The sequence below is a fragment of the Musca vetustissima genome, unplaced genomic scaffold (genome assembly GCF_032173495.1).
Source record: "Musca vetustissima isolate MV318-11 ecotype Yass unplaced genomic scaffold, APGP_CSIRO_Mvet_v1 utg107947, whole genome shotgun sequence".
NCBI lineage: Eukaryota > Metazoa > Arthropoda > Insecta > Diptera > Muscidae > Musca > Musca vetustissima.
The window spans coordinates 82315-109382 of record NW_026889254.1 but is presented as its reverse complement, the minus strand read 5'-3'; the positions used below and the strand labels follow the sequence as shown (position 1 = coordinate 109382).

The window sequence follows — 27068 nt, the reverse complement described above, 5'->3', positions numbered from 1 at the left end:
ATTTAGTACGAATTTCAAAAACTTCCTACTTAACTCAAACCAACACCCCCACAGTGATCCTAAATCCAAGTTTCAGGATTCCAATTCCATCGGTTCACCCACAATTAAAATTGTACCAAATTTAGTACACATTAATAACAATTTTTAAAACTCCCTACATATCTCAATCTTAAACCTCAACTATTATCCTGACTCCAAATTTCATGATTCTAGCTCAATTGGTTCACCTAAAATTCAAATTGTACCAAATTTAGTACCATTTAGTACGAATTTCAAAAACTTCCAACTTAACCCAAACCAACACCCCCACAGTGCTCCAAAATCTAAATTTCAGGATTCCAACTCTATCGGTTCACCCACAATTCAAATTGTACCAAATTTAGTACACAGTGGTAGGAATTTCCAAAACTTCCTACTACTCCCTACATATCTCAATCTTACACCTAAACAATGATTCTGTCTCCAAATTTCATGATTCTAGCTCAATTTGTTCACCTTAAATTCAAATTGTACCAAATTTAGTACCATTTAGTACCCATAAGTAATAATGTCTTAAACTGAGTCCTGACCCCAATCCTACACCCCTACAGTGATCCTGACTCCAAATTTTATTGTTCCCGCTCTATCGGCTCACCCAAATCCAAATTGTACCAATTATAGTACGATTTAGTACTTTTCGTACACATAAGTAACAAATTTCCAAAACTACGTACATATCACAATCCTATACTCCGACGGTAATGTTACTTTCAATTTTCAGGATTCTAGCTCCATTTGTACCTCCAAATCAAATTTGTACCAAATATAGTACCATATAGTACTTTTCGTACACATGAGTACACGGTTTCAAAACCATCTCCTTATATCGACCCTACTTCCCAACCCTAATTCGCATTCCAAATTTAAGTTTTTAGCTCTATCCGTTCTCCTGCTACAGAATTGTACCCAATTTAGTACATTTTCGTACATTTTGGATAGTTGGAGTTCGAATTTCCAAAAACCCTTTGGTACATCTATCCTACACTCCATCAGTGACCCTCAATCCAAATTTCAAAGTTCTAGCTCTACTGGTTCGCCAAATGCAAATGATATCATATTTAGTACTTTTTAGTACTTTTCGTACCCTTCTAGTACGAATTTCCAAAAACCCAGCCTTATCTGTCACATTTGGGCCAAGAGTGACCCTCACCCAAAATTTCAAGATTCTAGCTTCAGCCGTTTCGTCTGGGCGTTGATGAATCGTTAAATCAGTCAGTCAGTCAATCACTTTACTCTTTTATTAGTATAGATAGCTCTTAAATCCGCCGTATCTATTTGTATGCGTATATTTCATTATTCTGTATGTATTTTTTATTTTGAAAATGTATTGTTTATAAAAATATTACACGGCTCAAAGTCTTCAGTATATAAATCAAATACACTATCTGCCAATCATCAGTAGGAATTGTAATCAACTCATTGACACAATGAATAAACTAATCTTTATAATTGTTGGAATTATATTCACCCAGGTATTAACATATTATTCCAATCTAATTTTTCGTAATTTATTAATGGAAAATTTACTTTTTCATCAGAAGGTCCTTGCCGATGACCACGATTGGTTTCCTAAAGATCCTGATGCCGTAGAAGAACAATGTAAAAAGGAAAATCCAATATCGGATGAAACTGAAGCCGCTATATTTCAAGGTGTCGTCCGCAATTATCCCGATATGACAGCGTACATTACTTGTATAGCTAAACGCATGAAATTCTATACAAGTGAAAATGGTTTCGATGCTGAACGATTAATATATTTTTTGGATAAAATGAATTATTTATATAATCGTAATGGTGTCGTAGAATGTGTTAAAAAGTATGATGAAATTACGCCGGAAAGCGAAATGGTTTATCTTGTCTCGAAGTGTGTTAAGGAGCAAAATATTCCAAAGGAGGATAAGATTTAAGAATGACAATGGTGTTAAAAGTTTTTCTTTGTTGTAAAATGAAATAAATCATAAAAAATATTGAAGGAGAAATCATATGAATCTTGGCATCACCGTGATAATAGTATTGGTCCAATTTTTTTTTTTTTTTTTTAGGGTAGCCACCATTTAACGAAAAGTCGCAAATTTGGTTATTTTGCAGGGTCCGTAACGGTTATAACTTATATCAAATCAGGTAAAAAATAACTGTTATTATGTGACCTAAATAAAAAAAATCCACTTTAATTATTTATTTTTTAACGGAAAAAATAAACGTTGATTTTTAACTGTTAAAAATGATTTTGATTTTTTTCGTCAAAAATAAAAGTCTTTTTGGGATTTTTATTTTTTCCGTCAAAAATAAATGTCTTTTTGGGACTTTTATTTTTTTCGGCAGAAAATAAAAATCTTTTTACGTAAATAAACATATAGAGTTTGGTACCAGTTATATAACCTTTGACCTAATAGTTAGGGTAATGATTCTTTAATTTATATTCATGATTTGGTACACTAGACTATTTTTTAAAAATTTATAACAAATATTTTTTACCTTTGATCTTGATTACTTATGTGTACACTTATTGTAATAAGGACAGAGATTTATAAATTGTAATTTTATAACTGATTACAAGTTGTATAAACTTCTTTACATAAAAAGAGTTTTATTTCCTGACGGAAAAAATAAAAATCCCAAAAAGACTTTTATTTTCTGACGGAAAAAATAAAAGTCAAAAAGACTTTTATTTTTGACGGAAAAAATAAAAGTCCCAAAAAACTGTTATTTTTGACGGAAAAAATAAAAGTCCCAAAAAGACTTTTATTTTTGACTGAAAAAATAAAAATCCCAAAAAGACTTTTATTTTTGACGGAAAAAATAAAAATCATTTTTAACAGTTAAAAATCAACGTTTATTTTTTCCGTTAAAAAATAATCCTTAACATGGGAACTGAGAGTGTTTTCTCAAGATCACTCAATATCCTTAATGGGCTCCTCAACACGAATCTATTGGTATATGACACTATTGGTGTCCCATGTCTCTAACATGAAGATTTTTTTGTTCGCATTTTAAAAAAATAACTGTTATTTTCGGTCCCTGTTATTTTGAGAAATTTCGCTGTAAATTCATATTTTTGTATTATTATTGCGTAGAAACCCCACTACAAAAATTATCAATATTTCCCCAATTTTCGGGTAAGCACCAATGAAGGTTCCCCCAATTTTCGATAATTTAAGGAAAGTTTTAACCGAATTAGCTGCAATTATTTATTTCGTTCTCATTGGATGGCAAATCTTCCTTTCTTCCTATTTTGAGGATTTCAAAAATTTTTCTATCCGCGTTGGGTCTCATTTAATATTTTGAATTCTCATCTTTCTAAAAAAGACTATCAATAACAGTCGATATGTGAGTATAGGACCGATATAAAGGTACAGCCTATTTTCGAACAAAGGGAACATTCATTAGCATTACGAAGTAATTGTAATTCGTGTAATTTCGTGACCTTGGCGGGGGGAAATCTCCGCAGAAATTTGGCAACAATTTACCATGGCAAATACCCCATACGAAACTCCCGAGAGAGTTCAGATATTTTGAACGTCCACCTCATGGTGGCGGGTAAGCGTGGAATTTGTATCCCCTACACAACTATTTTGTGAGGTTATTATAAGAATGCGTGTCCAAAACACCTACAGTTTGTGGTAATGATCTGCTAATAATGGGTTGGGGAAAACGAAATCTATTATTTTTATATGAGCTATGGGACTTTACTTCACATGCTTTGTAATGTCCGATTTGTGCCAAATATGCACCGTTTTATTGTATGATTTGTTGCCATTTTAAAGGTAACTTCATAATGCTTCTCTCATAGAAGTCCTGCTCTTTATTTGCAAAAAAAATAGTAGCCGATTTTTACAATCCTCCCTAGATACCAATGTTTTAGCATTAAATAAATTTTGCAATGCAAGAAACGTATTTGAATCACTTGTCCGGACTGTATGGGGGATGCATCCCAACCAAGCTCCCGAAGTTTCTGGCGATTCACTGTAGATGTGTGTGGCCTGGTGGAACACGACACCTCTCCTATTGGCCTACTCTGGCCGGTTCAAACGGTTCGGTTCAGTTCAGTCATAATGGATTTCTTTTTCCTCAACCTAATATTAGGGGGCAATTATATAATACCCCCAAATATTCGGTATTTTGAAGATTTGTGGAACGTTTTTCAACCGAATGCAATGTAATATGCAATCTGGGTTCTCATAAGGCAATACATCATCTCGCCTGTAATTATCTATATTGGTCCCTATTTTAGTATAGCTCTAATATAACGGTACCTCTCAAATGTCGGTATTTTACATATTTTGGGTGTCAAATTTCACTACCGAAAATTCTCAACATAGGTACCTCCAAAAAAATCAGTATTTTGCAGTGTATGGACACGTTTTACAACCGAATTGGTTCAAATTTGGTAATTTGGCTTTTACCAAATTTAATTGGGTGGCATAGGGGATGATAGATACCAAGCAACGGCTCTGATTGGCTTTAACATGGCGAAGTCCAGGCTTACCTTGGTCCTTCTTTCATATCAATTGTGTTCGGTGCCACCTGGGGAGCTATTCTCATCACCCGATGAAATAGTGAGCTAATATGTGCCGCGAGTTCACCTATAAGAACTATAAAAAATGGGTTGAGGCGTCGGGTTAGTTGCCCACTCTCGGAAAACCCAACCTGCTATGAAAAATAAAAACAAACCCTCTAATGTTGACGACCCCCGCAAACGTATAAAGGATCACGATCTACGAATTTGCACTTTGAATGTGCGCACGTTGTACAGAACAGGCGCACTGTTCGCTTTGGCGGAAGTACTCAAGAAGTACAAAGCCGATATTATTGCCTTATAGGAAATGCGAGGGAAAGGGACAGGCGTAAGTAAATCAGACGATTACGCCCTGTATTATAGCTGCCATGAAACGAGACAAGAATTTGGCTGCGGATTTATGGTTAACAGGAGAATAAAATACCTCGTCTCCAGATTCACTCCAGTAGATGAGCGAATTGCTATAATCCGTATAAAAGTTCTTCTACATCAGACTCATTTGCACCCATGCTCCGATCGAAGATAGAGATGAACAGACCAAGGACATATTTTACGAGCGCCTAGAAACTGCGTATGACCGCTGCCCTGGCCATGACATTAAAATTCTGCGTTTGTAGGTAGTTGGATGGTCCTAGTCCTAGGGGACTACATTTCAAGGCCATAGCCCAATTATAAAATCAGGGTTTCTGTAGTGTTGTATTTCTTTTTTTTCCTGACAAAAATTTACAATATTATAGGCCCCATATAAAAATCTCGATTGATTCTAGATATTGTGAATACACAACTCTTGGTAGAGGATTAAAAAAGTTCAAAAATTTAACGATTGTCTTCTTGTAATATTTTATGTTTGTTCATGTGTTAAAAATATACATATACACAAATAAAAAATTAAACACTATATTCCGGTGCCTTATTGACTTTTTGTATACACTGTGCAACACTATAGACCATTTCAGTTTCCGGTGTAACCTCTCTAAATTTCTCTACACACTCTTCGACACCATTACGATTATATAAACGATTCATCTTCTTTAGGGAATACAGTAATCTTTCCATATCGAAACCATTTTCCGTTGTATAGATATGCATGGCTTTAGATGTGCAAATAATATAAGCAGTCATATTGGCATGAGGTTTGAATTGTACGGCCACGGGTTTCTCAGCCAATCGAAATGAGTTTTCACATTCAAGTTTAATTTCATGAACATCTTTGGGCAACCAATCAAGCTCTGTTTCGGCCAGAACCTTTGAACAAAATAGAGTATTTCAATTAGACAGTAAAAAACAATGACATTTATTATAATACCTGATTGAAGAATATAATTCCGATAACTGTAAAAATTATTTTATTCATTGTTTTAACAAGGAGATTAAATTGTATACTGATGATTGACAGTTGTTGTATTTGATTTAAATATTAAAGACCGTTAACCCAGAAATTTATTGTTGTATTGGAACTGGAAAAACCGATTAAATATGTTACAAATATAGCAAAGATAATAATTAATAAACAGTGGTGTGTACATGAATATTTTGTAGAATATACATACAATTCCTTTCTGGTTCGATTTATGTATTTTTGTCCGTCTATCCATTTATATTTGTAACGAATATACAGGTCACATTCTTTTTCTTTGCTTTTTCGAAGTATGTTGGGTTTTCCGAGAGTGGACAACTAACCCGACGCCTCAACCCATTTTTTTATAGTGAACTTCGGCACATATTAGCTCACTTTTACATCGGGTGATGAAAATAGCTCCCCAGGTGGCACGGCGGAGAGGTCAGTGTCCACAATTGAGATGAAAGAGGGACCAAGATAAGCCTGTTCATCATCATCCCCTACGCAACCCTAAAAAAATAATTAATACAGGTTGCATTTATTATCGAGAGATATGGAAATTGGTCATTTATTTTGGTGCAAGTATGAACCCTATAGAAAAAGTGGATCGGTTGAGATTTAGATTTAGTTTACATTGCTATTTGCATCTGAATTTCTGTAAATGGTGTATTACCTCATTTTTTCTTTGGCACGAAAAATCTCGTATCGTCATTGACTTTTTTATACACCACACTGCTCACAATATCATACCCACCCACAGTCCTTTTCCCTAATTGTAGTTTTTATTCTGTTTTTATACCCTTCACCACACTGTGGTACAGGGTATTATGTCTTTGTGCATATGTTTGTAACAGGCAAAAGGAAACGAGATAAACACATGGTTCCTTTTGAGAATATGCATAGAATCACTTTCTAAGTCGATTTATACATGTCCGTCTGTCCGTCCGTCCGTCTGTCCATGTTAAATTGTAAACAAAGTACAGGTCGCATTTATGATCCGAATTGGATGAAATTTGGCATAGGTCACTTATTCGGCCCAATGACGAACCCTATTGAAAAATCGGTTCAGATTTAGATATAGCTCCCATATATATATTTAACCGATTTAATGTAAACGGTCCCTATATATCTTTCGATTTGCACGAAATTTGGTCTAGAATGATGTTTTAGGTCTAGAATGATGTCTGCCAAGTTTTGTGAAAATCGGTCCAGATTTATATATAGCTCCCATGTATAGTTTCGTCCGATTTCATGTAAATGGTGCCCCAAAGTCCCTATATATCTTTTGATTTGCACGAAATTTGGTATAACGTGCTGAATTAAGCCTAGAATGATGTATGCCAAGTTTGGAGAAAATCGGTCCAGATTTAGATATAGCTCCCATATATAGTTTCGTCTGATTTCATGTAAATGGTGCCCCAAAGTCCCTATATATCTTTTGATTTGCACGAAATTTGGCATAACGTACTGAATTAAGCCTAGAGTGATGTCTGCCAAGTTTGGAGAAAATCGGTCCAGATTTAGATATAGCTCCCATATATAACTTCGTCCGATTTGATGTAAATGGTCCACCAAAGTCGCTAAATATCTTTCGATTTGCACGAATTTTGGCATAACGTACTGAATTGAGTCTAAAATGATGTCTGCCAAGTTTCGTGAAAATAGGTCAAGATTTAGATATAGCTCCCATATATAGTTTCGACCGATTTCATGTAAATGGTGCACCGAAGTCCCTATATATCCTTCGAATTGCACGAAATTTGGCATAACGTACTTAATTGAGCCTAGAATGATGTCTGCCAAGTTTCGTGAAAATCGGTCCAGATTTAGATATAACTCCCTTTTATTATAGATTGATTTTAAGTAATTGACGAACTAAGGAACCAATAGGAACGAAACGTTCTGAAATTAGTATAACCTAACCAGTGACAAGTTTGTTTGAAATCGCTCAATATTTGGATAGAGCTTCCATATATATTTTCGCCCGACTTCAAGTAAAGTGGGCATCAAACTCCTCATGTTAGTCAGATTGACATCAAATTTTGCACAACTTACAAAATTGAGCATAGAATTACGTAATTGCGTTTTCTAGAAGTGCAGGCATAGCCCAACGGATGACCTATTAATATTTGTTTGAAGTCGATTGACATACTTTATGGATAGATCTAGGTAGATTCACATTTAGATAAATATCACATTTTTTTCATCCAATTTTATGTTATAGTCCTGTTTAATATACCCATAGTGGTGAAGGGTATCATATAGTCGGCCCCGTCCGACTTTACTACTTTCCTTACTGGTTTTTTTTTCTTTTTTTTTTTTGTTCTCTAGACTGGAAGTCTATATCATCTGTATCTATGGCATGTATGGATCGCTTATATACAACTGGGTGATATAGCACATCATTTTGCTTTTGCATTAAAATCGATCCAAAACCCGTTGCGCTTACATCACTATGCAACACTGTTTCCCTCCTCGGGTTGTATATCACTAATATTGTATACCAGAAGCTTCTTAAGAATTTCAAGGGCTCTGTTACATTCATCAGCGATTACATATTTAGCTCTGCCCTTCGGTATAAAGGCTTTGCTATCAGAGAGAATCTCTTCACAAATTTTCTGAAGTATGAGCGCAAACCTAAAAATGCTTGCATCTCTCTAAAATTCTTTGGCATTGGTTAATGCTTCATTGAGAAAATGTGTGCATGTTCAATACCTGTTTTTGAAAATTTATATCCTAATACATTTCAGAACTTTAAGCACCAACCCCTACTAACCTGATCAAACTCTTCTCCAACAAGATAACGTGTTTTTCTAGTGTTTTTGAAGCTCTTACAATATCATCCTTATATATATATTACCATTTCATTTTTGTACAAAAAGGCAAGGAACGGCTGGAATATAGCCGGCCCATTTTTAAGTTCAAGTGGTAGCCTTCACCGAATCTTCGTCCAATCTGACCTGATAAAAAACTGACTTCAAATCTATAATGGTAAACCATGATTCTCCCACTAAATTTTCTAATCAATCCTTTATCAGTTATTATATACGAATCGTCATATCTCTACTAGCTGTGTCGAGCTGTCCATCTGTCCATTAAGATAAAGTTAACGGTCAGAGGTGTGAACCACTCGTCAGGAATTTGTACTTATCCGGTTCTGGCCAAAAAAAAAAAAAAAAAAAAAAAAAAAAAAAACATTTATTGTTTTTGGTAAAAACGTGCAATGTTTTCCTGTTAAAGTCAACCAGAAGCATTTTTATTTTTTTTTCTGACCTTTAATTGACACCAATTATATTTTATACCTTATGATCAAGGACAACACATGTTGTTGTTGTAGCAACTGTCTAAATGTTTGTTGTACTTTTTTTGCATTATTTCGATTCTGACTCCTCTGTATCCCGGTTCTGGAAGGTTGCAATCTCTATCGGCTGCGTCCAAAGAGATTCTAGAACAAATGAGTGGGTTTTAGCAGGGAGGTCCATGTCCAATTCGGGCCCACTCTCGTTTAACTAGGCAGCTGTCGTTCTTCTGCTGCTATAGGTGTTGGGTGGACTCCAAGTACTGCATTTTCACATGCCTGTTGTTCTGGGGTTTCTTTTATACCGTTGGACATCTCCTTTTTTAAAGATCATGTAGGTCTCTCCTTACATGCCTTGGTGGAGGAATTCTATGCATAAGGTGAGGCATGGATGATTCCTGCTATAACACCCAAGTAGGTACTGCATCGACAACATCCTGTTGTGACGATGTACGTAAGGCCATTGCCTCTATATGTAAATTATCCACTGGTGTCATAAGACGGCACCCTGTCGCAGTTCTCGGGGCGGCACTCTGGCAGGTTTGAATGTTCTTCCACTGAGTATCGCTTACATTCGCGAACCACACTGCAGCCGCATAGCTTACCACCGACTGACCTATTTCTTTATAGCGGTGACTTGCGCGGACGACAATAAATAAGCTGTGAAACGTTACACCCAAATGTTTGGGCTAGTTTGTGGTCCGAATCAGTGCACCATCGACCATGATGTTCAGAGGGAGCTTCATTTCAGCCGTCCATGTGCTGAACAGAGTGGCTGTGGTTTTAGCGGCGGATATGTTCAGGTTCCTCAGATGGAAGGACTGTACTAAATCAGCTATAGATACAATTAACCTAAATTTGTCTCTATAGCTGTACTAAATCAGCTATAGAGACAATTAACCTTTCACAAATGTCTTGTATAATAGGACCCGACGCCATGATCGTACAATCATCCGCATACCGTCCGGTGGTTGTGGAATTTCAGAAAAGTAGAGATTAAACTGGTCCGGAGATATTACCCCACATATGGCTGGCGATCACACATGCTATTGTTTATCCAACGTTTCAAACTAGGCCGGAGGTTTGTCTTCTCTATATCTTCGAACCGCTAGCCATGATTGACAATATGGAAGGCTTTCGATAAGTCAAGAGCCACTAAGACTGTTCTGCCGCACAGTCTCTTCTGGTTAAGTTCTCTGCTTACATGTGTAGTTATGGCTTGTAATACTCTAGTTGTACTTTGCATCCTCCGGTCCATTTTGATGATGAGGGACTGGTACGATACATCCCTGCTGGCATCCTTGCCTGACTTCAGGAACGGGACCACCCTGTCAATTTTCCAGGCTTCAGGAACAATGTGGGTGGCTAACGACAGGTTGAGTACAGCAATTAAGTACTCTTCAGCATTACCATTGAGATTTCTTCCGGGCTCAACCTTTGGATTTAGGGTTTCGAATGACATCTGCAACGCAATCCTTCGTAAATTGTGGTGGTACCACTTCGGCTCGGAGGGCTTTAATACGACGAAGCCTTGTCACTCTCGGCGTGCTCTATAAACTGCCGGTTAAAAAAAAAAAAAAACTCGCTCACCTCTTCGGATCAGTCACCGTTACATCGTTAAATATGACAGCCGTTCTATCGAGTTGCAAAGTTTCAGGTGGTCTAGCCACCTTTTCCGCTTATGCTCGCATACTAATCTTCTGACTGCAAGAATGAGTTCTTTCACTCTTGGCTCTTCAGGTGGTTGTATACAAACTGAAAATGATAAAAAAAAACGCTAGGTGCTAGATCACCAACACTAAAAGTGCTAAATATTTTCCATTTCAATCTTAATATAATATTCATTATAGAAAACTCTACATCAGGTTCGCAGATAGAGAATAAGAGACAACTTTATTCTGGAAGACATTCACATATCCTTTAGGCATAGATAATATTAAAGTATTATTTCAGGCGAGATTGCTTCCCAGATAACTTTTCCGTCATCAAACAAATCTTCTTTAGATTGGTTTAATTTTGAGTCAATCCTCACCAAACAAATTCTGGGTTAAGATTTTTCCGACTGTTATAAGTGTGTTTTTGTTTAAATTATTGTTTATAGAACTATCACAGTTATATGATTTGTAAATCGCACCTATACCTCCCTACATTGATTATATTTATTGCTAACCAATGGGAAACATTATGTTATCTTCTACAATTTTTACAAAACAATGCACTTTTAAAATATTTTTAATTCTTATATAAGACAAAGAGCATAGTGATTAGTATAAAAAACAGAGCTAACTGTTACTTATTATCAATTGTATTTGCAACCCGTTCGGTTAATCACCTGACATCATGAAAGTAATAATTTTAGTTTTGCTAAGTATCATTCTTACTAAGGTATGAACATACATATTATATGTATTTATATTTTAATTAAACTTATTCTTTATTGTCCTTATGCAGGCCCTGGCCGATGATACTCACGATTGGTATCCCAAAGATCCTGTTGCGGTACAGCAGAAATGTCGCGAAGCACACCCATTAAGTGAAGAATCACGTTCGGATCTCGAAAAGGGTGAAGTCCACAAACATCCAGATTTGGTAGCGCTGTTTGTTTGTACTGCAAAAGCTATGAATTTCTATACTACCGAAAAAGGATTCGATGCGGAGAGAGTGGTGTATGCTTTAGAGAAAATTAATCGTTTACACAATCGCCAAGCAGTCGAGGAGTGTCTAAAAAATAATGAAAATGTTGAAACCGAAAATGAAAAGGTTTTTAGTGTCGCCAAGTGTATTGAAGACAAAAATGTCCCGGTGGCAAAAAATTGAAAATCCTGATGCTTTTCAGATCTAGATTGTTGCAAGAAATTAATTGAAATTTGAAAAAATAAAAAATTGATTATATTTTGGAACTATTTTCATAGATAGTTAAAAAAATTAGATGAGCTGAAGCTGGGGGTCTTTATCGAAAAGTAGAATTGAAGTACTGAGGTTTTATAGTCGAGCTGAAGGGAGTCTTTATAGACGAGCTGAAGGCAGTCTTCTGTACGAGCTGAGTCTTTACAAACGATTCACGACCTGAAGCAGGGAGTCATTCATAGACGAGCTGATGCAGGGAGTCTTTCATAGACGAGCTAAAGCAATGAGTCTTTCATAGACGATTGACGATCTGAAGCAGAGAGTTTTTATAACCGATCTGAAGCAGGTAGTCTTTCCTAGACAAGCTAAAGCAAGGAGTCTTTCATAGACAAGCTGAAGCAGGGAGTCATTCATAGACGAGCTAAAGCAGGGAGTCTTTCATAGACGAGCTAAAGCAGGGAGACTTTCATAGACGAACTGAAACAGAGAGTCTGAAGTAGGCAGTGTTTATAGACGAGCTGAAGCAGGGAGTCTTTATAGACGAGCTGAAGCAGGGAGTCTTTATAGACGAGCTGAAGCAGGGAGTCTTTATAGACGAGCTAAGGCAGGGAGTCTTTATAGACGAGCTGAAGCAGGGAGTCTTTATAGACGAGTCTTTATAGACGAGCTTAGGCAGGGAGTCTTTCATAGACAAGCTGAAGCAGGGAGTCTTTCATAGACGAGCTGAAGCAGGGAGTCTTTCATAGACGAGCTGAAGCAGGGAGTGTTTCATAGACGAGCTGAAGCAGGGAGTCTTTCATAGACGAGCTGAAGCAGGGAGTCCTTCATAGACGAGCTTAAGCAGGGAGTCTTTCATAGACGAGCTGAAGCAAGGGGGTCTTACATAGACGAGCTGAAGCAGGGAGTCTTTCATAGACGAGCTGAAGCAGGGAGTCTTTCATAGACAAGCTAAAGCAGGGAGTCTTTCATAGACGAGCTGAAGCAGGGAGTCTTTCATAGACGAGCTGAAGCAGGGAGTCTTTCATAGACGAGCTGAAGCAGGGAGTCTTTCATAGACGAGCTGAAGCAGGGAGTCTTTCATAGACGAGCTGAAGCAGGGAGTCTTTCATAGACGAGCTGAAGCAGGGAGTCTTTCATAGACGAGCTGAAGCAGGGAGTCTTTCATAGACGAGCTGAAGCAGGGAGTCTTTCATAGACGAGCTAAAGCAGGGAGTCTTTCATATACGAGCAGAAGCAGGGAGTCTTTCATAGACGACTAGCTAGTCAAAATATGGACCGCCTATGTAGACAAACGTAGGGAAGTCTTGATGGGTGAATTGAAAGGTCTCTTTATGGACTCCACGCTTATCGATTTATATTTAAATATTATTTTTAGGATCTTTTTTTCTGCAGTCCATTTGTTGTCGTAATTGTGGTTTTTCTATTTTTCTAAATGCGGTTTTCCGTGTAAACTAGCGTTTATATGTTATGCGACGAATCGACTGATAAGAATTGTTTTTATTATTGCATTATACATATGTAAATATTATTTTAGATCAAAGATCGCCAATATAAATATGATTGCCGGTATTAGCTTGCGATTATTTGCATTTTATTTGTCTTGAAAATTACATGCAATGCATAAAGTTATTCTGTTATCAGTTGCTGCATGCATTTTAATTCAGGTATTTATTGTATTATTCTAATAACAAATTTTCCATTAATTGTGTTCGATTTCTCCCCTTGGCAAATCCCACAAGGTCCATGCTGTTAAAGACAATTGGTACCCCGAAAGAGCCTACAGTACCCTACAAAAGTGTAAGGATCAACATCCATTGCCCGAAGCCGTTCTGGAAGATATAGATAATGGCCGCATGGAAGATAGTCCAACGTTAAGACAACTTATTCTATGTGCCTCGAAAACATTTAATGTTTATACCACCGAACATGGTTATAATGCGGATCGATTGGCTCATGCACTCTATCGAATCGGAATGAATCGTACATGTCGTCGTCAGGTGGCTAACGAATGTGTTACGAAATATAAGGATGTTAAACCGGAAGATGAAATGGCCTTCAACATTATTAAATGTATCATAGATAAGGAAGTTAGCCCTGAAGTGGTTGAGAAGGATGGTCCACCATCGGAATGGAAAGGTTGTGATATAAGAGCGTGAGAAATTTTGTATAATTTGATAATAATGACAATAAATTTCAAAGCTTAATAACTATAGTTATATCCGTTAGACTGATATACGATTTAAGCAGGGAATCTGTATAGAGGAGGTGAAGTAATGAGTCTTTATAGACTAGGTCAATCAGTGAATCTGTATGAATTATATGAAGAAGCAGTGAATATGCACGAGCTGAGCTGAGGGAAGTCTTTATAGACGAGCTGAAGCAGGGAGTCTTTCATAGACAACGAACTATATGAACAAGCAGTGAATATTCATGATCTATAGACGTGCTGAGGGAAGTCTTTCATAGTCGAACTGAAGTAGGGATTCTTTCATAGACGAGCTGAAGCAGGGAGTCTTTCATAGACGAGCTGAAGCAGGTAGTCTTTCATAGACGAGCTGAAGCAGGGAGTCTTTATAGACGAGCTGAAGGGAGTCTTTATAGACGAGCTGAAGCAGGGAGTCTTTATAGACGAGCTGAAGGGAGTCTTTATAGGTGAGGTGAAGCAGGGTGTCTTTATAGGGAGCTGACGGGAGACTATTAATCATAATATGACCACCTTTATAGGACAAATTGAAGGGTGTCTTTAAATTTTTATAGATGAGCAGAAGTCGGAAGTCTTTAAAGACGAGGTGAACAAGGAATATTTCATAGACGAGCAGAAGCAGGGAGTATGCATAGATTAGACGAATAGTGTCTTTGTAAACAATAATGAGGAAGCACTATATAAAGTCCTACTTCGAAATTTGTTTGTTATTGGGTTCAAAACTTTATACCTCTGTAAAAAATCAGAGAAGACAGAAGGGGGTCTAAGACTCTAATTTTTATTGAAAAGAATAAACCTCTTGAAAACGAAGTACTTCATATTTTAACAGATGCATTCAGGCCCTATAAAAACAGAATCGTAATCCTATGAAACAATTTGATCAGACCCAGATAACAGATTTTATTTTTGAAGCAAACATCGGGTTGCCGGCCTTATTTTTCATATGAAAGTGGACGACCCTATCATAACATACATTACTATATCTGGTTAAATCCCGAACGAGAAACCTGCAACGCGTCCAAAACAGAGACAAAAATTCACATTTTGGTGAAAAAATAAAATCTGAATTTGCATTTAAACTTAACTTCTTATTTCCTTTATACAGTATTTTTTTAATATTCAAAATATTTTTCAACGTTCATCGTCACAAATCAACAAACTTTTTCTAAAAACCAATTTACAACAAAATCATTCCACATGAGTACATTTTCCCGGAGCACCATCGAAAATGCATTCCAAACTTAAGTACATGAAATCTTCATGATTGCCATTCACACTGTGTTCCTTGTGATTTCCCAAACATTCGCGGACCAATTCCAAAGCACATTCCAAATGTAAACTACGATATATACTATATGCCATACGTTCCGGGTCAAGATCCGTCTCAGGTGTATAAACATTTTGGCCATTGGCCACGCACAACAATAATGATTTCATATTTGGATCATCGATGAGTTTGAAGTTACGGATTTCGGCTTTAGCTTCAGCGCTAATCGGATATTGTTCAATGCATTGCTTTTCTATTTCGGTGGGATTTTCAGGATACCAATCGGGTATGTTGGCGAACACCTAACGGGAATATTATTTAATAAAATATAAAATAATTTTATTGTAATTTAATAACGTACCCCAGTGGAGAATAGAACGACAAATATTATAATTTTATGCATTGCTGCTTCTGATGTTTGCTGAACTTGAACTGTGTGTTTTATTCTAGATCAGTTGGGCGTTTTATAGCCAGTTTCAAAATTTAATTAAATTCAATGTGATAATTGTTCCAAAATAATATTTTATTTTAATATAATTACAAAAACGTAACATGACTTAACATGTATCTATGTTCTACATATTAATTAATTGGTGTCGAAAAAATTTAACTTTGTCAATATTTAATTAAAAGGTGTTACGAAATATTCTAAATGTAAATTACGAGCCATTGGGGGAGAGAGAGTCACAGTTCGCTAGACATAACAATCGTGTCACCAGGTCTGATAAATGACGTAAATTGTGACTGATCCGAAGAGATACGTCAGTAATTTAAACTACAGTTTGTCGAGCACCCAGAGAGCGACAGGGCGAAGCGAAGAGTACTACGTCGAATAAGATCTCTACCCGCCGAGGAGGTACCACAACAGTGCACGTTGGGCCCCGACGGAATATCTATGTATATGCAGAAACAGCTGACGGAGCCAGGAGCTAAGTACCTGACAAAAGTTCTCAATTTGTCGATAACCACCCACGTCGTTCCCGAAGCCTGGACAATGGGCTACTGAAGCAATGCAAGATGGCAGCAAAAATGAATCTTACAGGCCAATTTCACTTTGGCCACCAGTATCGAAGACTCTTGAGACATTACTCCTCTCCAGCATTAGGGAAAGCTATCCAGTTGCTAAAACAGCGTTGCACACCATCTGCACACATATACGTCAAGGACTTAACCCGAACCGGTGTGCCATAGAACAGTTTTGGTAGCGCTGGACCTATCAAAAGCCTTAGATACAGCCAATCATGCCACACTGTTTGAGAACATCAAGAACACTTCCCTTCGGCCAGGTTTGAAATATTGTATAATATACTACATGTGTGGACGCCAGTCGTACGTGGGGTTACGGAATAAGAAGTCCAAACCCCGTAGAGTGAAGCAGCAGGGTGGAGTGACATTTCCGGAACTGTTTAACAACTAACTTTCCGGTATTCCACGCCCTCAAGACAGCGCCCTCAAGACATATATCTGGGCATCAATACCGGTTATTTCATCAGTCGCCACGCTGAATCACGTTTCATGCTCACCATTCTCACAATATGACCTAGCCAACGTAGTCGCTGCAGCTCGATACGTCTGACTATGTCGATGTCCGAGAGTATATGGTACGGCTCAAGGCTTATTCAACGGCGATATTCACCATCGACGCAGATCGGCCTACTCCAAGAGATCTCAAACACTCCAAGAGCTGTCTCAACTGCATGCACAAGTACACATGTTTCAGATCCATATAACAGCACTATTCGTCTCTGAATTTCAAAACTGTTGTCATTAGTTTTATATATAACATCTTTGTTGCTTTCAAGTTCCACAGTTGGCCAGAGTCTACGGGACGTCAGCTTGGTCTTCTCAATTTATTCAAAGTTGGCTGTTACCCCTCGCAATGTTCGACCCATTATATCGATGTCATCGGCGTAGGCGAGTAACATATGTTGTTTGGTGTACAGAGTTCCACTTCTGTTCACCTTTGCCTCTCGTATGACCTTTTCCAGCAGGATGTTAAAAATGTCACACGTCTGAATCCTCGTTCGGTATTAAAGGGCTCCAAGTGGTCCTTTCCGACTATAACTTCTGACCTTGTGCAAGTTAAAGTTATCCTGCATAGCCGTCGTTAAGCCCACTGGATAGCAATTTATATGCAATGGGAAGGAGACTTATTCCTCTACACAGGTTGAGGTTCCAATCATTGGACATACACTCCTCTTGCCAAATTGTACTAATAAGCTGGCGCATGCTCTTGATCACGTCTGACCACCGATCTTGAAAAGTGCGGAATAGTTCAGCACCTGCTGCTTTATTATTCTTCAGCCGACTAATTGCTATTCTAACTTGATCTTTCCATCCCTACAGGAGGATGTGCCCGCACCAAAGCCGCGGTTTGGTTTTTTACTCGATGGAAAATTTTCCGGGCTTCATTCTGACTCCTGTACATCTCGATTTGCTCACGTTCTTTTTAAACTTCTTCTGACCTTATGCCAGTTAAATTTATCCTGCATAGCCATCGTTCACAAAGCCCACTGGAAAGGAATTTATATGCAATGCACAGTTGTCCCAATTCAATTTTTTTTGGCCAAAATTATTTAATACAACATAATGTATACTTTTCGTTTATAAATAGATTAATATTTATTATAATAAAATTAATATTTATTGCAAATCCGTTAAAACGCGTTTCTGCAATCATAAGGTACAATATAGTACTATTTATTAGGTTTTTAGACATGCAAAGGCATACAAAATGTTAGGGTACAAAATGTGATGTTTTAGTACAAACATGAGTTGTAACACAAAATAAAATGCCGTAAACATAATTCAAAATTTACTCTTTTTATAAAAATATGACTTAAAACAGGCTTAAGAAGGTTGTTTTATACTATTAAGTAAAGAAAATAAATAAACTCTATTAAGTTTTAAATTAATTAATTATTGAATATATGTAGATATTTCGTTTTCCAGAACTATATTTTCGTCGCCATATTCTTCTTCGAATTCTTCATCTGTGGTTTCATCACAATCAGTATCATTCGCGGGCCGTAATTCATCGTTTAGTTCACAAACTAACAATTCGATTAACCGCTTTCTTTCTTGTAAGTGGGCGTTTAGGCGTATAGATGATATAAGTGGATCAGAAGTATCCAATGCTCTATTAAAACGTCTGTGAGATTATTGACACGACTACTGTAATAATCTGTCATTTTTATATATGTTTTATATATGTTATGTTTATGTTTTGTATACTTTTAAAACCTTAAATATCAATTTTAAGAAAAATCGGATGAAACTTTGTCTTTATCCCCCATTTTCAGTTCAATACTATATACAATAAAAACATCAATTTATAAAAAATTTCACTCAACTTAAAGTAGAAAAATACATTTTTTTCTAAAAAAGGCAAAATAAGGCAAAATATTTCATCTGAATATGATAGTACATACCCCTGCCAGCTTCCAAAAATTTTTTGGAGGAGACGATATTCTTACATTTTTTCTAAAGTTTAAGAAGATTTCAAAAATATTTGTAAAAAATAATTTTCAATATACACACAAACGTTTATCTCCCTACCCAGATATTACAACTTTCTTCGTTCTTTCTTTATATATTATGAAAGCACTTATTATCAGCTTCCAGATTCATAATAACTTTGGTCTGAATTTCGTATGCCCATTCGACCTCACAGCACACCAAAAAGTATATATTTTACTGCACGCAGGCTGTTCTATTTTTTATACAAAAATTTTTCAACTTTAGCATTACACCAACGAGCGGCTATTAATGGTATTTAGAAAAACTAATTATTTTCGGATGGTTTGAAGTGTTTTTTTATTATTTCGCGAAAAAAAATTATAAAAATATGAAACTTCAAAAAAATAATTTTGGCCAAAAATTTTGTGATTGTGACAACTGTGCAATGGGAAGGAGACTTATTCCTCTACACAGGTTGAGGTTCCAATCATTGACATACATTCCTCTTGTCAAATTGTACTAATAAGCTGGTGCATGCTCTTGATCAGCATCTGACCACCGATCTTGAAAAGTGCGGAATAGTTCAGCACCTGCTTCTTTATTATTCTTCATCCGACTAATTGCTATTCTGACCTCATCTTGGCTAGGTGGTACACAACAAATACCGTCATACCGGGTATCTTCTTCGCCGCCACTATTTGATACCAGAAGCTTTGCAATGCACCTTCCAGATCCTCAACACGCTGTCTGTATCTGTCACCAGGTTCTTTTTCCATCCCTACAGGAGGATGTGCCCGCACCAAAGCCCCGGTTTTGTTTTTTACTCGTTGGTAAAATTTCCGGGCTTCATTCTGACACCTGTACATCTCGATTTGCTAACGCTCACGTTCTTTTTTTTCCCGATAATTCTCCAATCCATTACGTGTTGCTACTGTATGCAGGGTAGGGCAGTTTTTTGCGTTTTTCACATCAGTAGAATTACGGCACTCCTGATCGTACCATGGGTTTCTTGATTATGGTTTTTAGTACCCAAGTGTTGCTTTTGCTGTAGTTTGTACGGAGTGAGCAATTATTTGCCATTGTGCTTCTATATTATTATTGGGACAAGAAGGGCTATCATCAAGCAAGTGAGTAAGTTGAGCGGAAATGACTTCTGCTACCTGTTGTGTTTGCATCTTTTCAGCGTCGAGTTTCCGTGTTGTGTTAGATCGCACTTGTGCTGCTACATTAAGACTAGTGCGAAGCTTGGCTGCAACAATGTAGTGGTCCGAATCGATATTCGCTCCTCTGATCGATCGAACGTTCAAAACACTGGATGAATGCCTTCCGTCTATCACAAAATGATCAAATTCTCATCTTTTGATCGGGAGAAATCCAATTGGCCTTGTGTATATCGAGATGCTTCAATCTGGTGTTGCTAACTCCATACTTTTTGCTGCCGCGAAGTGAAGTTGATTGACCGTTGGCTGATTTTTCTTCATGGGGCCCTTCCGATTTTTGTATTAAAATCTCCCAGCAGAATTTTAATATCATGGCCAGGGCAGCGCTTATATACCTTTTCTAGGCGCTCGTAAAATATGTCTTTGGTCTGTTCATCTTTGTCTTCCGTCACAGCATGACGCAAATAAGACTGATGTAAAAGAACTTTGCTTTTATACGGATTATAGCAAATCTATCATCTACTGGAGTGAATCTGGAGACGAGGTATTTTATTCTCCTGTTAACCATAAATCCGCAGCCAAATTCATGTCTCGTTTCATGGCAGCTATAATATAAATCATTTGATTTACTTACGCCTGTCCCTTTCCATCGCATTTCCTGTAAGGCAATAATATCGGCTTTGTACTTCTTGAGTACATTCGCGCCTGATCTGTACAACGCACATTCCATGTGCAGATTCGCAATTCTTGGTCCATTATTCGTTTGCGGAACGAATTTGATTGGTTGGTTTTCTTATTCCTTGCTTTTTCATAGTAGGAGGGGTTTTCCTAGTATGGGCAACTAACCCAACGCCTCAACCCTATTTTATAGTTTTTATGGGTGAACTCGCGGCACATATCAGCTCACTATTTCAACAGATGATGAAAGTAGCTACCCCAGGTGACACCGCGGCGAGGTCAGTGTCCACAATTGTGGACCCACCCACTGCATGACTACATGACAAGTTTTTTCTACCATCAGCCGCAAATATTGTCTTCTTTGCACCAAATCCGCTTCAGGCATTCACAATTTTGCACAATCGTAATATTGTTTCCAAACCTATATCATGATCGAAATGAGTCATAGGATTATAATTATCTAAATTTGTAAATCGTCCAAATATTGGTGTTAGACCCTAAGCCCGTCTGTTTTTACCACACAAAGGGTGAAGATGGTGAAAATTAAGTATCCGATTTGATCTAAACATTACACATCCTAATATTTTTATAAATCTAGATCAAATCCAAAGTTTTGAATGTAGTCTTTTATTTTAGAATTTGACGGATGTAGTATTTTTTGTTTCTCTGATTATCGAGTATTTTTAAAACAATTCTACCCATCTTAGATAACTGTGACGGCAGGATTCCCTTAGTAGGGATAAACAATTGGTCAATATTCTTCTTCCAAGTCATCTTTACCTTCGGCAATGAAGGCTGAGAAGTTTTGACAACCAAAAAACTTCTGTTATCGGACGACTCCCACACTATGACCTTTTAGAGTTATTTCCTATTCTTAGAATATTTCTAGGAAAGTTGGGTTTCCTCGTAAAAAATAAAAAAGCTAATGGTTAATCCAATATACAAATAAAAATCTACTAAACTTTTCTTTCTCGAATATATCAAATTTATTATTTCATTTCATCGTTTAATTCTCTTCAACTTTCGTACAATTTTCTTCAGCACCAGCCACAGTGCATTTCATGATGGTGAACATTTTGGCATCGTCTGGTGTCACATCCTTGCCTTTCTCAGCACAGCCTTCAATAAACTCTGGCTTACAATCCAATTTTGCTCTTTCTTTCAAAACAACCAATAGACGATCTGTTTTAAATCCCATTTCAGTACTGAAAATATTTTTCTTTTCGGCCAGGCAAAGGAAGAAATTGCGTATGTCCTGGTTATCTTCAATATTATTCGACCAGATTTGTTTTGCAGTTTCGTCGCTAATGGAATTGTCTTCACGACATTTGGCTTCAATGGCTGCTTCATCTTCGGGATACCAATCGGGACGATCAGCAAAAACCTAATTTTTTTTTTTATTAAATGTATGCAATTTTTGATTATGGTTAGGTTTATATACTTACCATTGCCGAACAGCAAATCAATAATATGAAACTTAATTTATTCATTTTTATTAAGTTGTCGTTTTTTTATTTGTAGTAAATTCCACGGAGATCAAAAGGAAACTAATACCTCCTTGCAATTTGCATTCACATTTTATAGAAAATTCCTTATCACAGACTAATGCAGTGACATCTACTTTTACATCTGTTGTTCTAGTGTAACCCAAACTTAATTGAGCCGATTAGTCTTTTGTCTTTTAAATCAGTTTTTTTTTAATTATCAGTTGTTATACAATTTTTGTAATTAGCCCTGCTAAACTTTAACCCCTTGGATTTGAGATAACGTTTATTACACTTATATGTTTGTGGGGTATATTAAAAAACAGCACCATCTGTTGGGTTCTGATTAACTAATATGACAATTAACAAAATCTAATTCGTAAACAAACATACTTGACACAACAGTTCCAAATCCGATGAACCTGTAAATTACAAGGGACCCTACAGGAAGGAATAAGGTAAATTCTACTTTTCGTGTACTTATCAATCACGTGCCCTACAAGCAATGATGAAGTCGCATGGTTTTAAATCCCAAGATATCGATGATGACCACTTGGGGTCACCTCTTCGAGAGACCCGTACCGAAATGTTGTCATAAAAACAATGGTTTCATTGCTTGTATTGCACACATCAACATGTATCTTAAGCAAAGTGCTGATCTGTTCATATCTGTTCCTGAAACAACAGTTTCTAATAAGTAAACCAGTAAGGAAAGTAGTAAAGTCGGACTGGGCCGACTATTTGATACCCTTCACCACTTTGGGGATATTCTAGATATGTATCATTACAGATGTCGTCTTTTCGAAGGAACATTGATTTCATACTTTTTAAATAAACTATACTTCACTGTTTAAAATGTAATATCAATCAATCACCCATTGATTATTTGGTTTACAATCAACATGAATTTATACTAATTTCAGTACGTTTTGCCAATCGGCCTAGCTATGGGTCTTTAGTACACCATTTACTTAAAATCGGACGAAAGTGTATATAGGAGCTATATGCAAATCTGAACCAATTTCAAGAAAACTTGACACACACAAGGTTATAGTAACTTCAGTACATTGTACAAAATGTTTGGTTCTTTAGTGCACAATTTACATTAAATCGGACGAAAATATATAAAATATGTATTGGAGCTATGTATAAAACTGAACCATTTTTCACGAAACTTAGCACACATCATTCTGGACCCAATTCAGTACTCTATGCCAAATTTCGTGCAAGTCGAATGATATATAGGGACTTTGGTGCATTACTTACATTAAATCGGACGAAACTATATATGGGAGCTATATCTAAATCTCAACCGATTTTCTCGAAACTTGGCACACATCACTCTGGACCCAATTCAGTACTCTATGCCTAATTTCGCGCAAATCGAATGATATATAGGGACTTTGGTGCACAATTTACCTTAAATCGGACGAAAATATATATTGGAGCTATGTATAAATCTGAAACATTTTTCACGAAACTTAGCACACATCATTCTGGAACCAATTCAGTACTCTATGCCAAATTTCGTGCAAGTCGAATGATATATAGGGACTTTGGTGCACCATTTACCTTAAATCGGACGAAACTATATATGGGAGCTATATCTAAATCTCAACCTATTTTCTCGAAACTTGGCACACATCATTCTGCATATATACTCTATGCCAAATTTCGTGCAAATCGATAGACTTTGGTGCAGAATTTACATTAAATCGGACATCCCATATCGGACTATATGGGAGCTATATCTAAATCTGAACCGATTTTTCCCAATTTCAATAGGGTTCGTCCTTAGGCCAAATCGGATCATAAATGCGACCTGTACTTTGTTCACAAAAATACATGGACGGACATGCGCAAATCGACTCGGACAGTGATTCTATGCATATTCTCAAAAGGAAACATGTGTCTATCTGGTTTCCTTTTGTCTGTTACAAACATATGCACAAAGACATAATACCCTGTACCACAGTGTGTTGAAGGGTATAAAAACTCATTGAGTTCGACCAAGCCAATCTTTTTATAACCTGAGGTGGATATTCAAAGTACCTTAAATCGATCGGGACTTTTATATGTGATGGCTAATTGTTTCCATCAGAGAACGAAATACATATTCCTATTTTCCTAGTGATAGGCTAATTTCCACATCAATGAAAACGAAAAATATAAAATTTCAACGACAATCATTCTAGGAGTAGTATATACTGCGAAATCTATTATGATTTCAACAGATGAGGAAATGTACCTCATGAATTGAGTCGGTTACACCATCCCGATCGTTACAGTTCTAAGAAAATTTGCGCTTGTTTTCGCAGCTTTTTCTTCTCTGATATCATGATCAATATATTTCATTATAAATTCTGAATTAAACCGTGTAAAAATATTAATTCTCTGCAATAGTTCTTGTTGCTGTTAAAAATAAGTTGCATCTACCTGTTATATGTTCCTTGTGTGCTGTCGTGTACGAAATTAATTTTAAAATAAAATGGATCTTTTATTATGTTTTATTATCCTGTTCTGATGAAGATAAAGTGATAAATGTTAACGAATGATGGGTTTAATTTAATTATATATGTGCGATAACGAATACAAAATTTTGGCGATATGTTCCAAATTTTAAGGAGGTACATTTTAAAAGCTAATGAATTTTTATAAAATGTATATCTTGAGCCATGTTGCTCAACTCCATACAGGAGTATAATTGAGACAACAATAGAATAGAAGAAAAACGTAAGCGGAAATATGCCAAAATTTGGTAATGTCTATGTGGCATTACATAATATATGTTTGAAATTTAAGGTAAAAGGATATACCCAATCCGATTTATTTCATTTTCTTTTCAGTACAAAAAATCAAATTTTTCTTTAAGGGGACCCCCCCATTCCCGGGGTCAAAATTTTTGTTGACATAATTCGAATTTACACTGATTAAGGAATGTCTCTACAAAATTTCAAGTGAAAATCTCAAGAACTCTTGAAGATATATCCGATTTATTGTGTCCGCATCAAGTGACGGCTGAAGGGCTTCTCAAACTTTAAACGCGTTTTTCTCTAAACATTTTTTTGCGAATGGCGGGCACGATAACTCAAAAACTAATATTCCAATCGGTTCCATATTTTGCAACGTTTCTCTGGGAGTGTATAGCTCTCGTATGAACTAGGATAAAGCCAATCGGTGAAGATCTTCCTTATTTTTTAACTTGGTTTTTGGTCAAAAATCGGCGATTTTCCAAAAATATTTTTCAAAGGTCCACCATTTTGTTAATTTTAGAGCGAAGTCAATAATCCTAGTTCATACGAGAGCCAGACATGTACTCTTTCTAACACCGTTGGAATTTTCGGATTCCGATGTTCCAGTGAGGAGTTATCATGCCCGCCATCAAAAATAAGGACTTTTCTTTAATTACAAAAAACAACAACAAAACAATAACAAAATTTTGTTGTAAATTATTTTTCTTCTCTTTTAAATCTTCAATTGTATATGTGTAAAGTTACAAACCTTAACAAGCATTGGTATTGATTTACCAGCCCATTGAAAATCTTGAAAAAATAAAATCGAGAATGGGGGGGTTCCCTTAAACAGCATATTTTCTTCTTATTTTCTTTTTTGCTTTCGACAGCTAATTTGGCATCGATCATTCGCGTACGCTAGTTTTATAGGAAATTTCGATAATAAACATTCGATATCGTATGAGGTCATGCCAAATTTATTGATCTCGATGGAATCAATTCGATATGAAAACTCATTATTTGACCCCTGGTCTGAAATATGTCATGCCGGTAGGTACTGAACAACAACATTTTGTTTTGTAGATAGACGGGTATCATGAAGATGGTACACTTGTGTCATGAAAAATAACATGAATATTCTTACAACTGGTATGACTTCACATACTTCGGCCATCTTAATGGCCGGTTCTTATAAGAAATAGCCAATTTGTTTGTCCAGTTAAAAAAAAACACGTGTACCTCTTCGGGTCTGTTCCGGCAACAAAGGGGTCTAGCCTAACTTACTGGCCTGTTGACTAACAAAGTCCGTTGACATTCTTAAAAACGTTCAATGGTCAATACCAGCCACCACCTCATTCACAATAAATCTATCTTACATCGTGTATTCACCCAACAGGTACAGAATGTCAAGAATGAGTTTACACACGCAGACCTAGAGGCCCTGCAAAGTGTAATGGATGCCAAGGGACGACCATACAAAATATTAAAACCATGACAAAAAATTTATAATTTTAAACGCTTTGGGAAAGGTACCATAGGTAGGGGCCGATAGGCTGCATCTTGACATATGATCTAGATTTGGTAAAAATTGTGAAAAGTTTGGGTCAATTAGATTTGTTTGACATTTTTACCCCTTTTTAAAAAACAGTAGTGGACCAAAAAATTCAATTTTCGGATTCATTGAAGGTTTTACAGCTACTTCGGTGAGAAAATGTGGATAACACCTTCAAATGTCGGATATGGGACCGCATTATGTGAAAAGATGAACACACAGCGAACAAATTCTGAAAACACATTTTACGACCCCACGAACCCGGTATGCAAAACTACAAAAATGTGGTTATAACATTCAAAACAATAACCTATATCGATAATTTTCTACAAAAATGTCTGTTAGCCTCAAAAAAAAAAAAAAAAATATATATATATATGGGCAATATTGCCAATTTTTTAACATAGCTGAAGCGGAGGTTCACCCCTTTATAACTCGCGAACTACTTAAGTATAAGAAAAAAAGTGAATAGTTTTGGGTTAATTGATCTGTCG

General features: G+C 36.5%; 1 protein-coding gene across 1 annotated transcript; it reads right to left on the bottom strand.

The window, feature by feature from the left end:
- Positions 1-15430: 15430 nt before the first annotated feature.
- LOC133336934 (uncharacterized) lies at positions 15431-15912 on the bottom strand. Its single transcript, XM_061545201.1, has 2 exons — positions 15871-15912; positions 15431-15811 (listed from the first exon to the last, which is right to left on the bottom strand). The coding sequence occupies exons 1-2, from the start codon at positions 15910-15912 to the stop codon at positions 15431-15433; spliced, it is 423 nt and encodes a 140-aa protein (XP_061401185.1).
- Positions 15913-27068: the final 11156 nt, after the last annotated feature.

Excerpts from the sequence above, each read along its gene's own strand:
- LOC133336934 (XM_061545201.1), bottom strand. The coding sequence starts at position 15,912 with ATGCATAAAATTATAATATTTGTCGTTCTATTCTCCACTGGG. Across the intron at positions 15,812-15,870 it reads TCGTTCTATTCTCCACTGGG|GTGTTCGCCAACATACCCGA; the intron begins GTACGTTATTAA and ends TATTCCCGTTAG.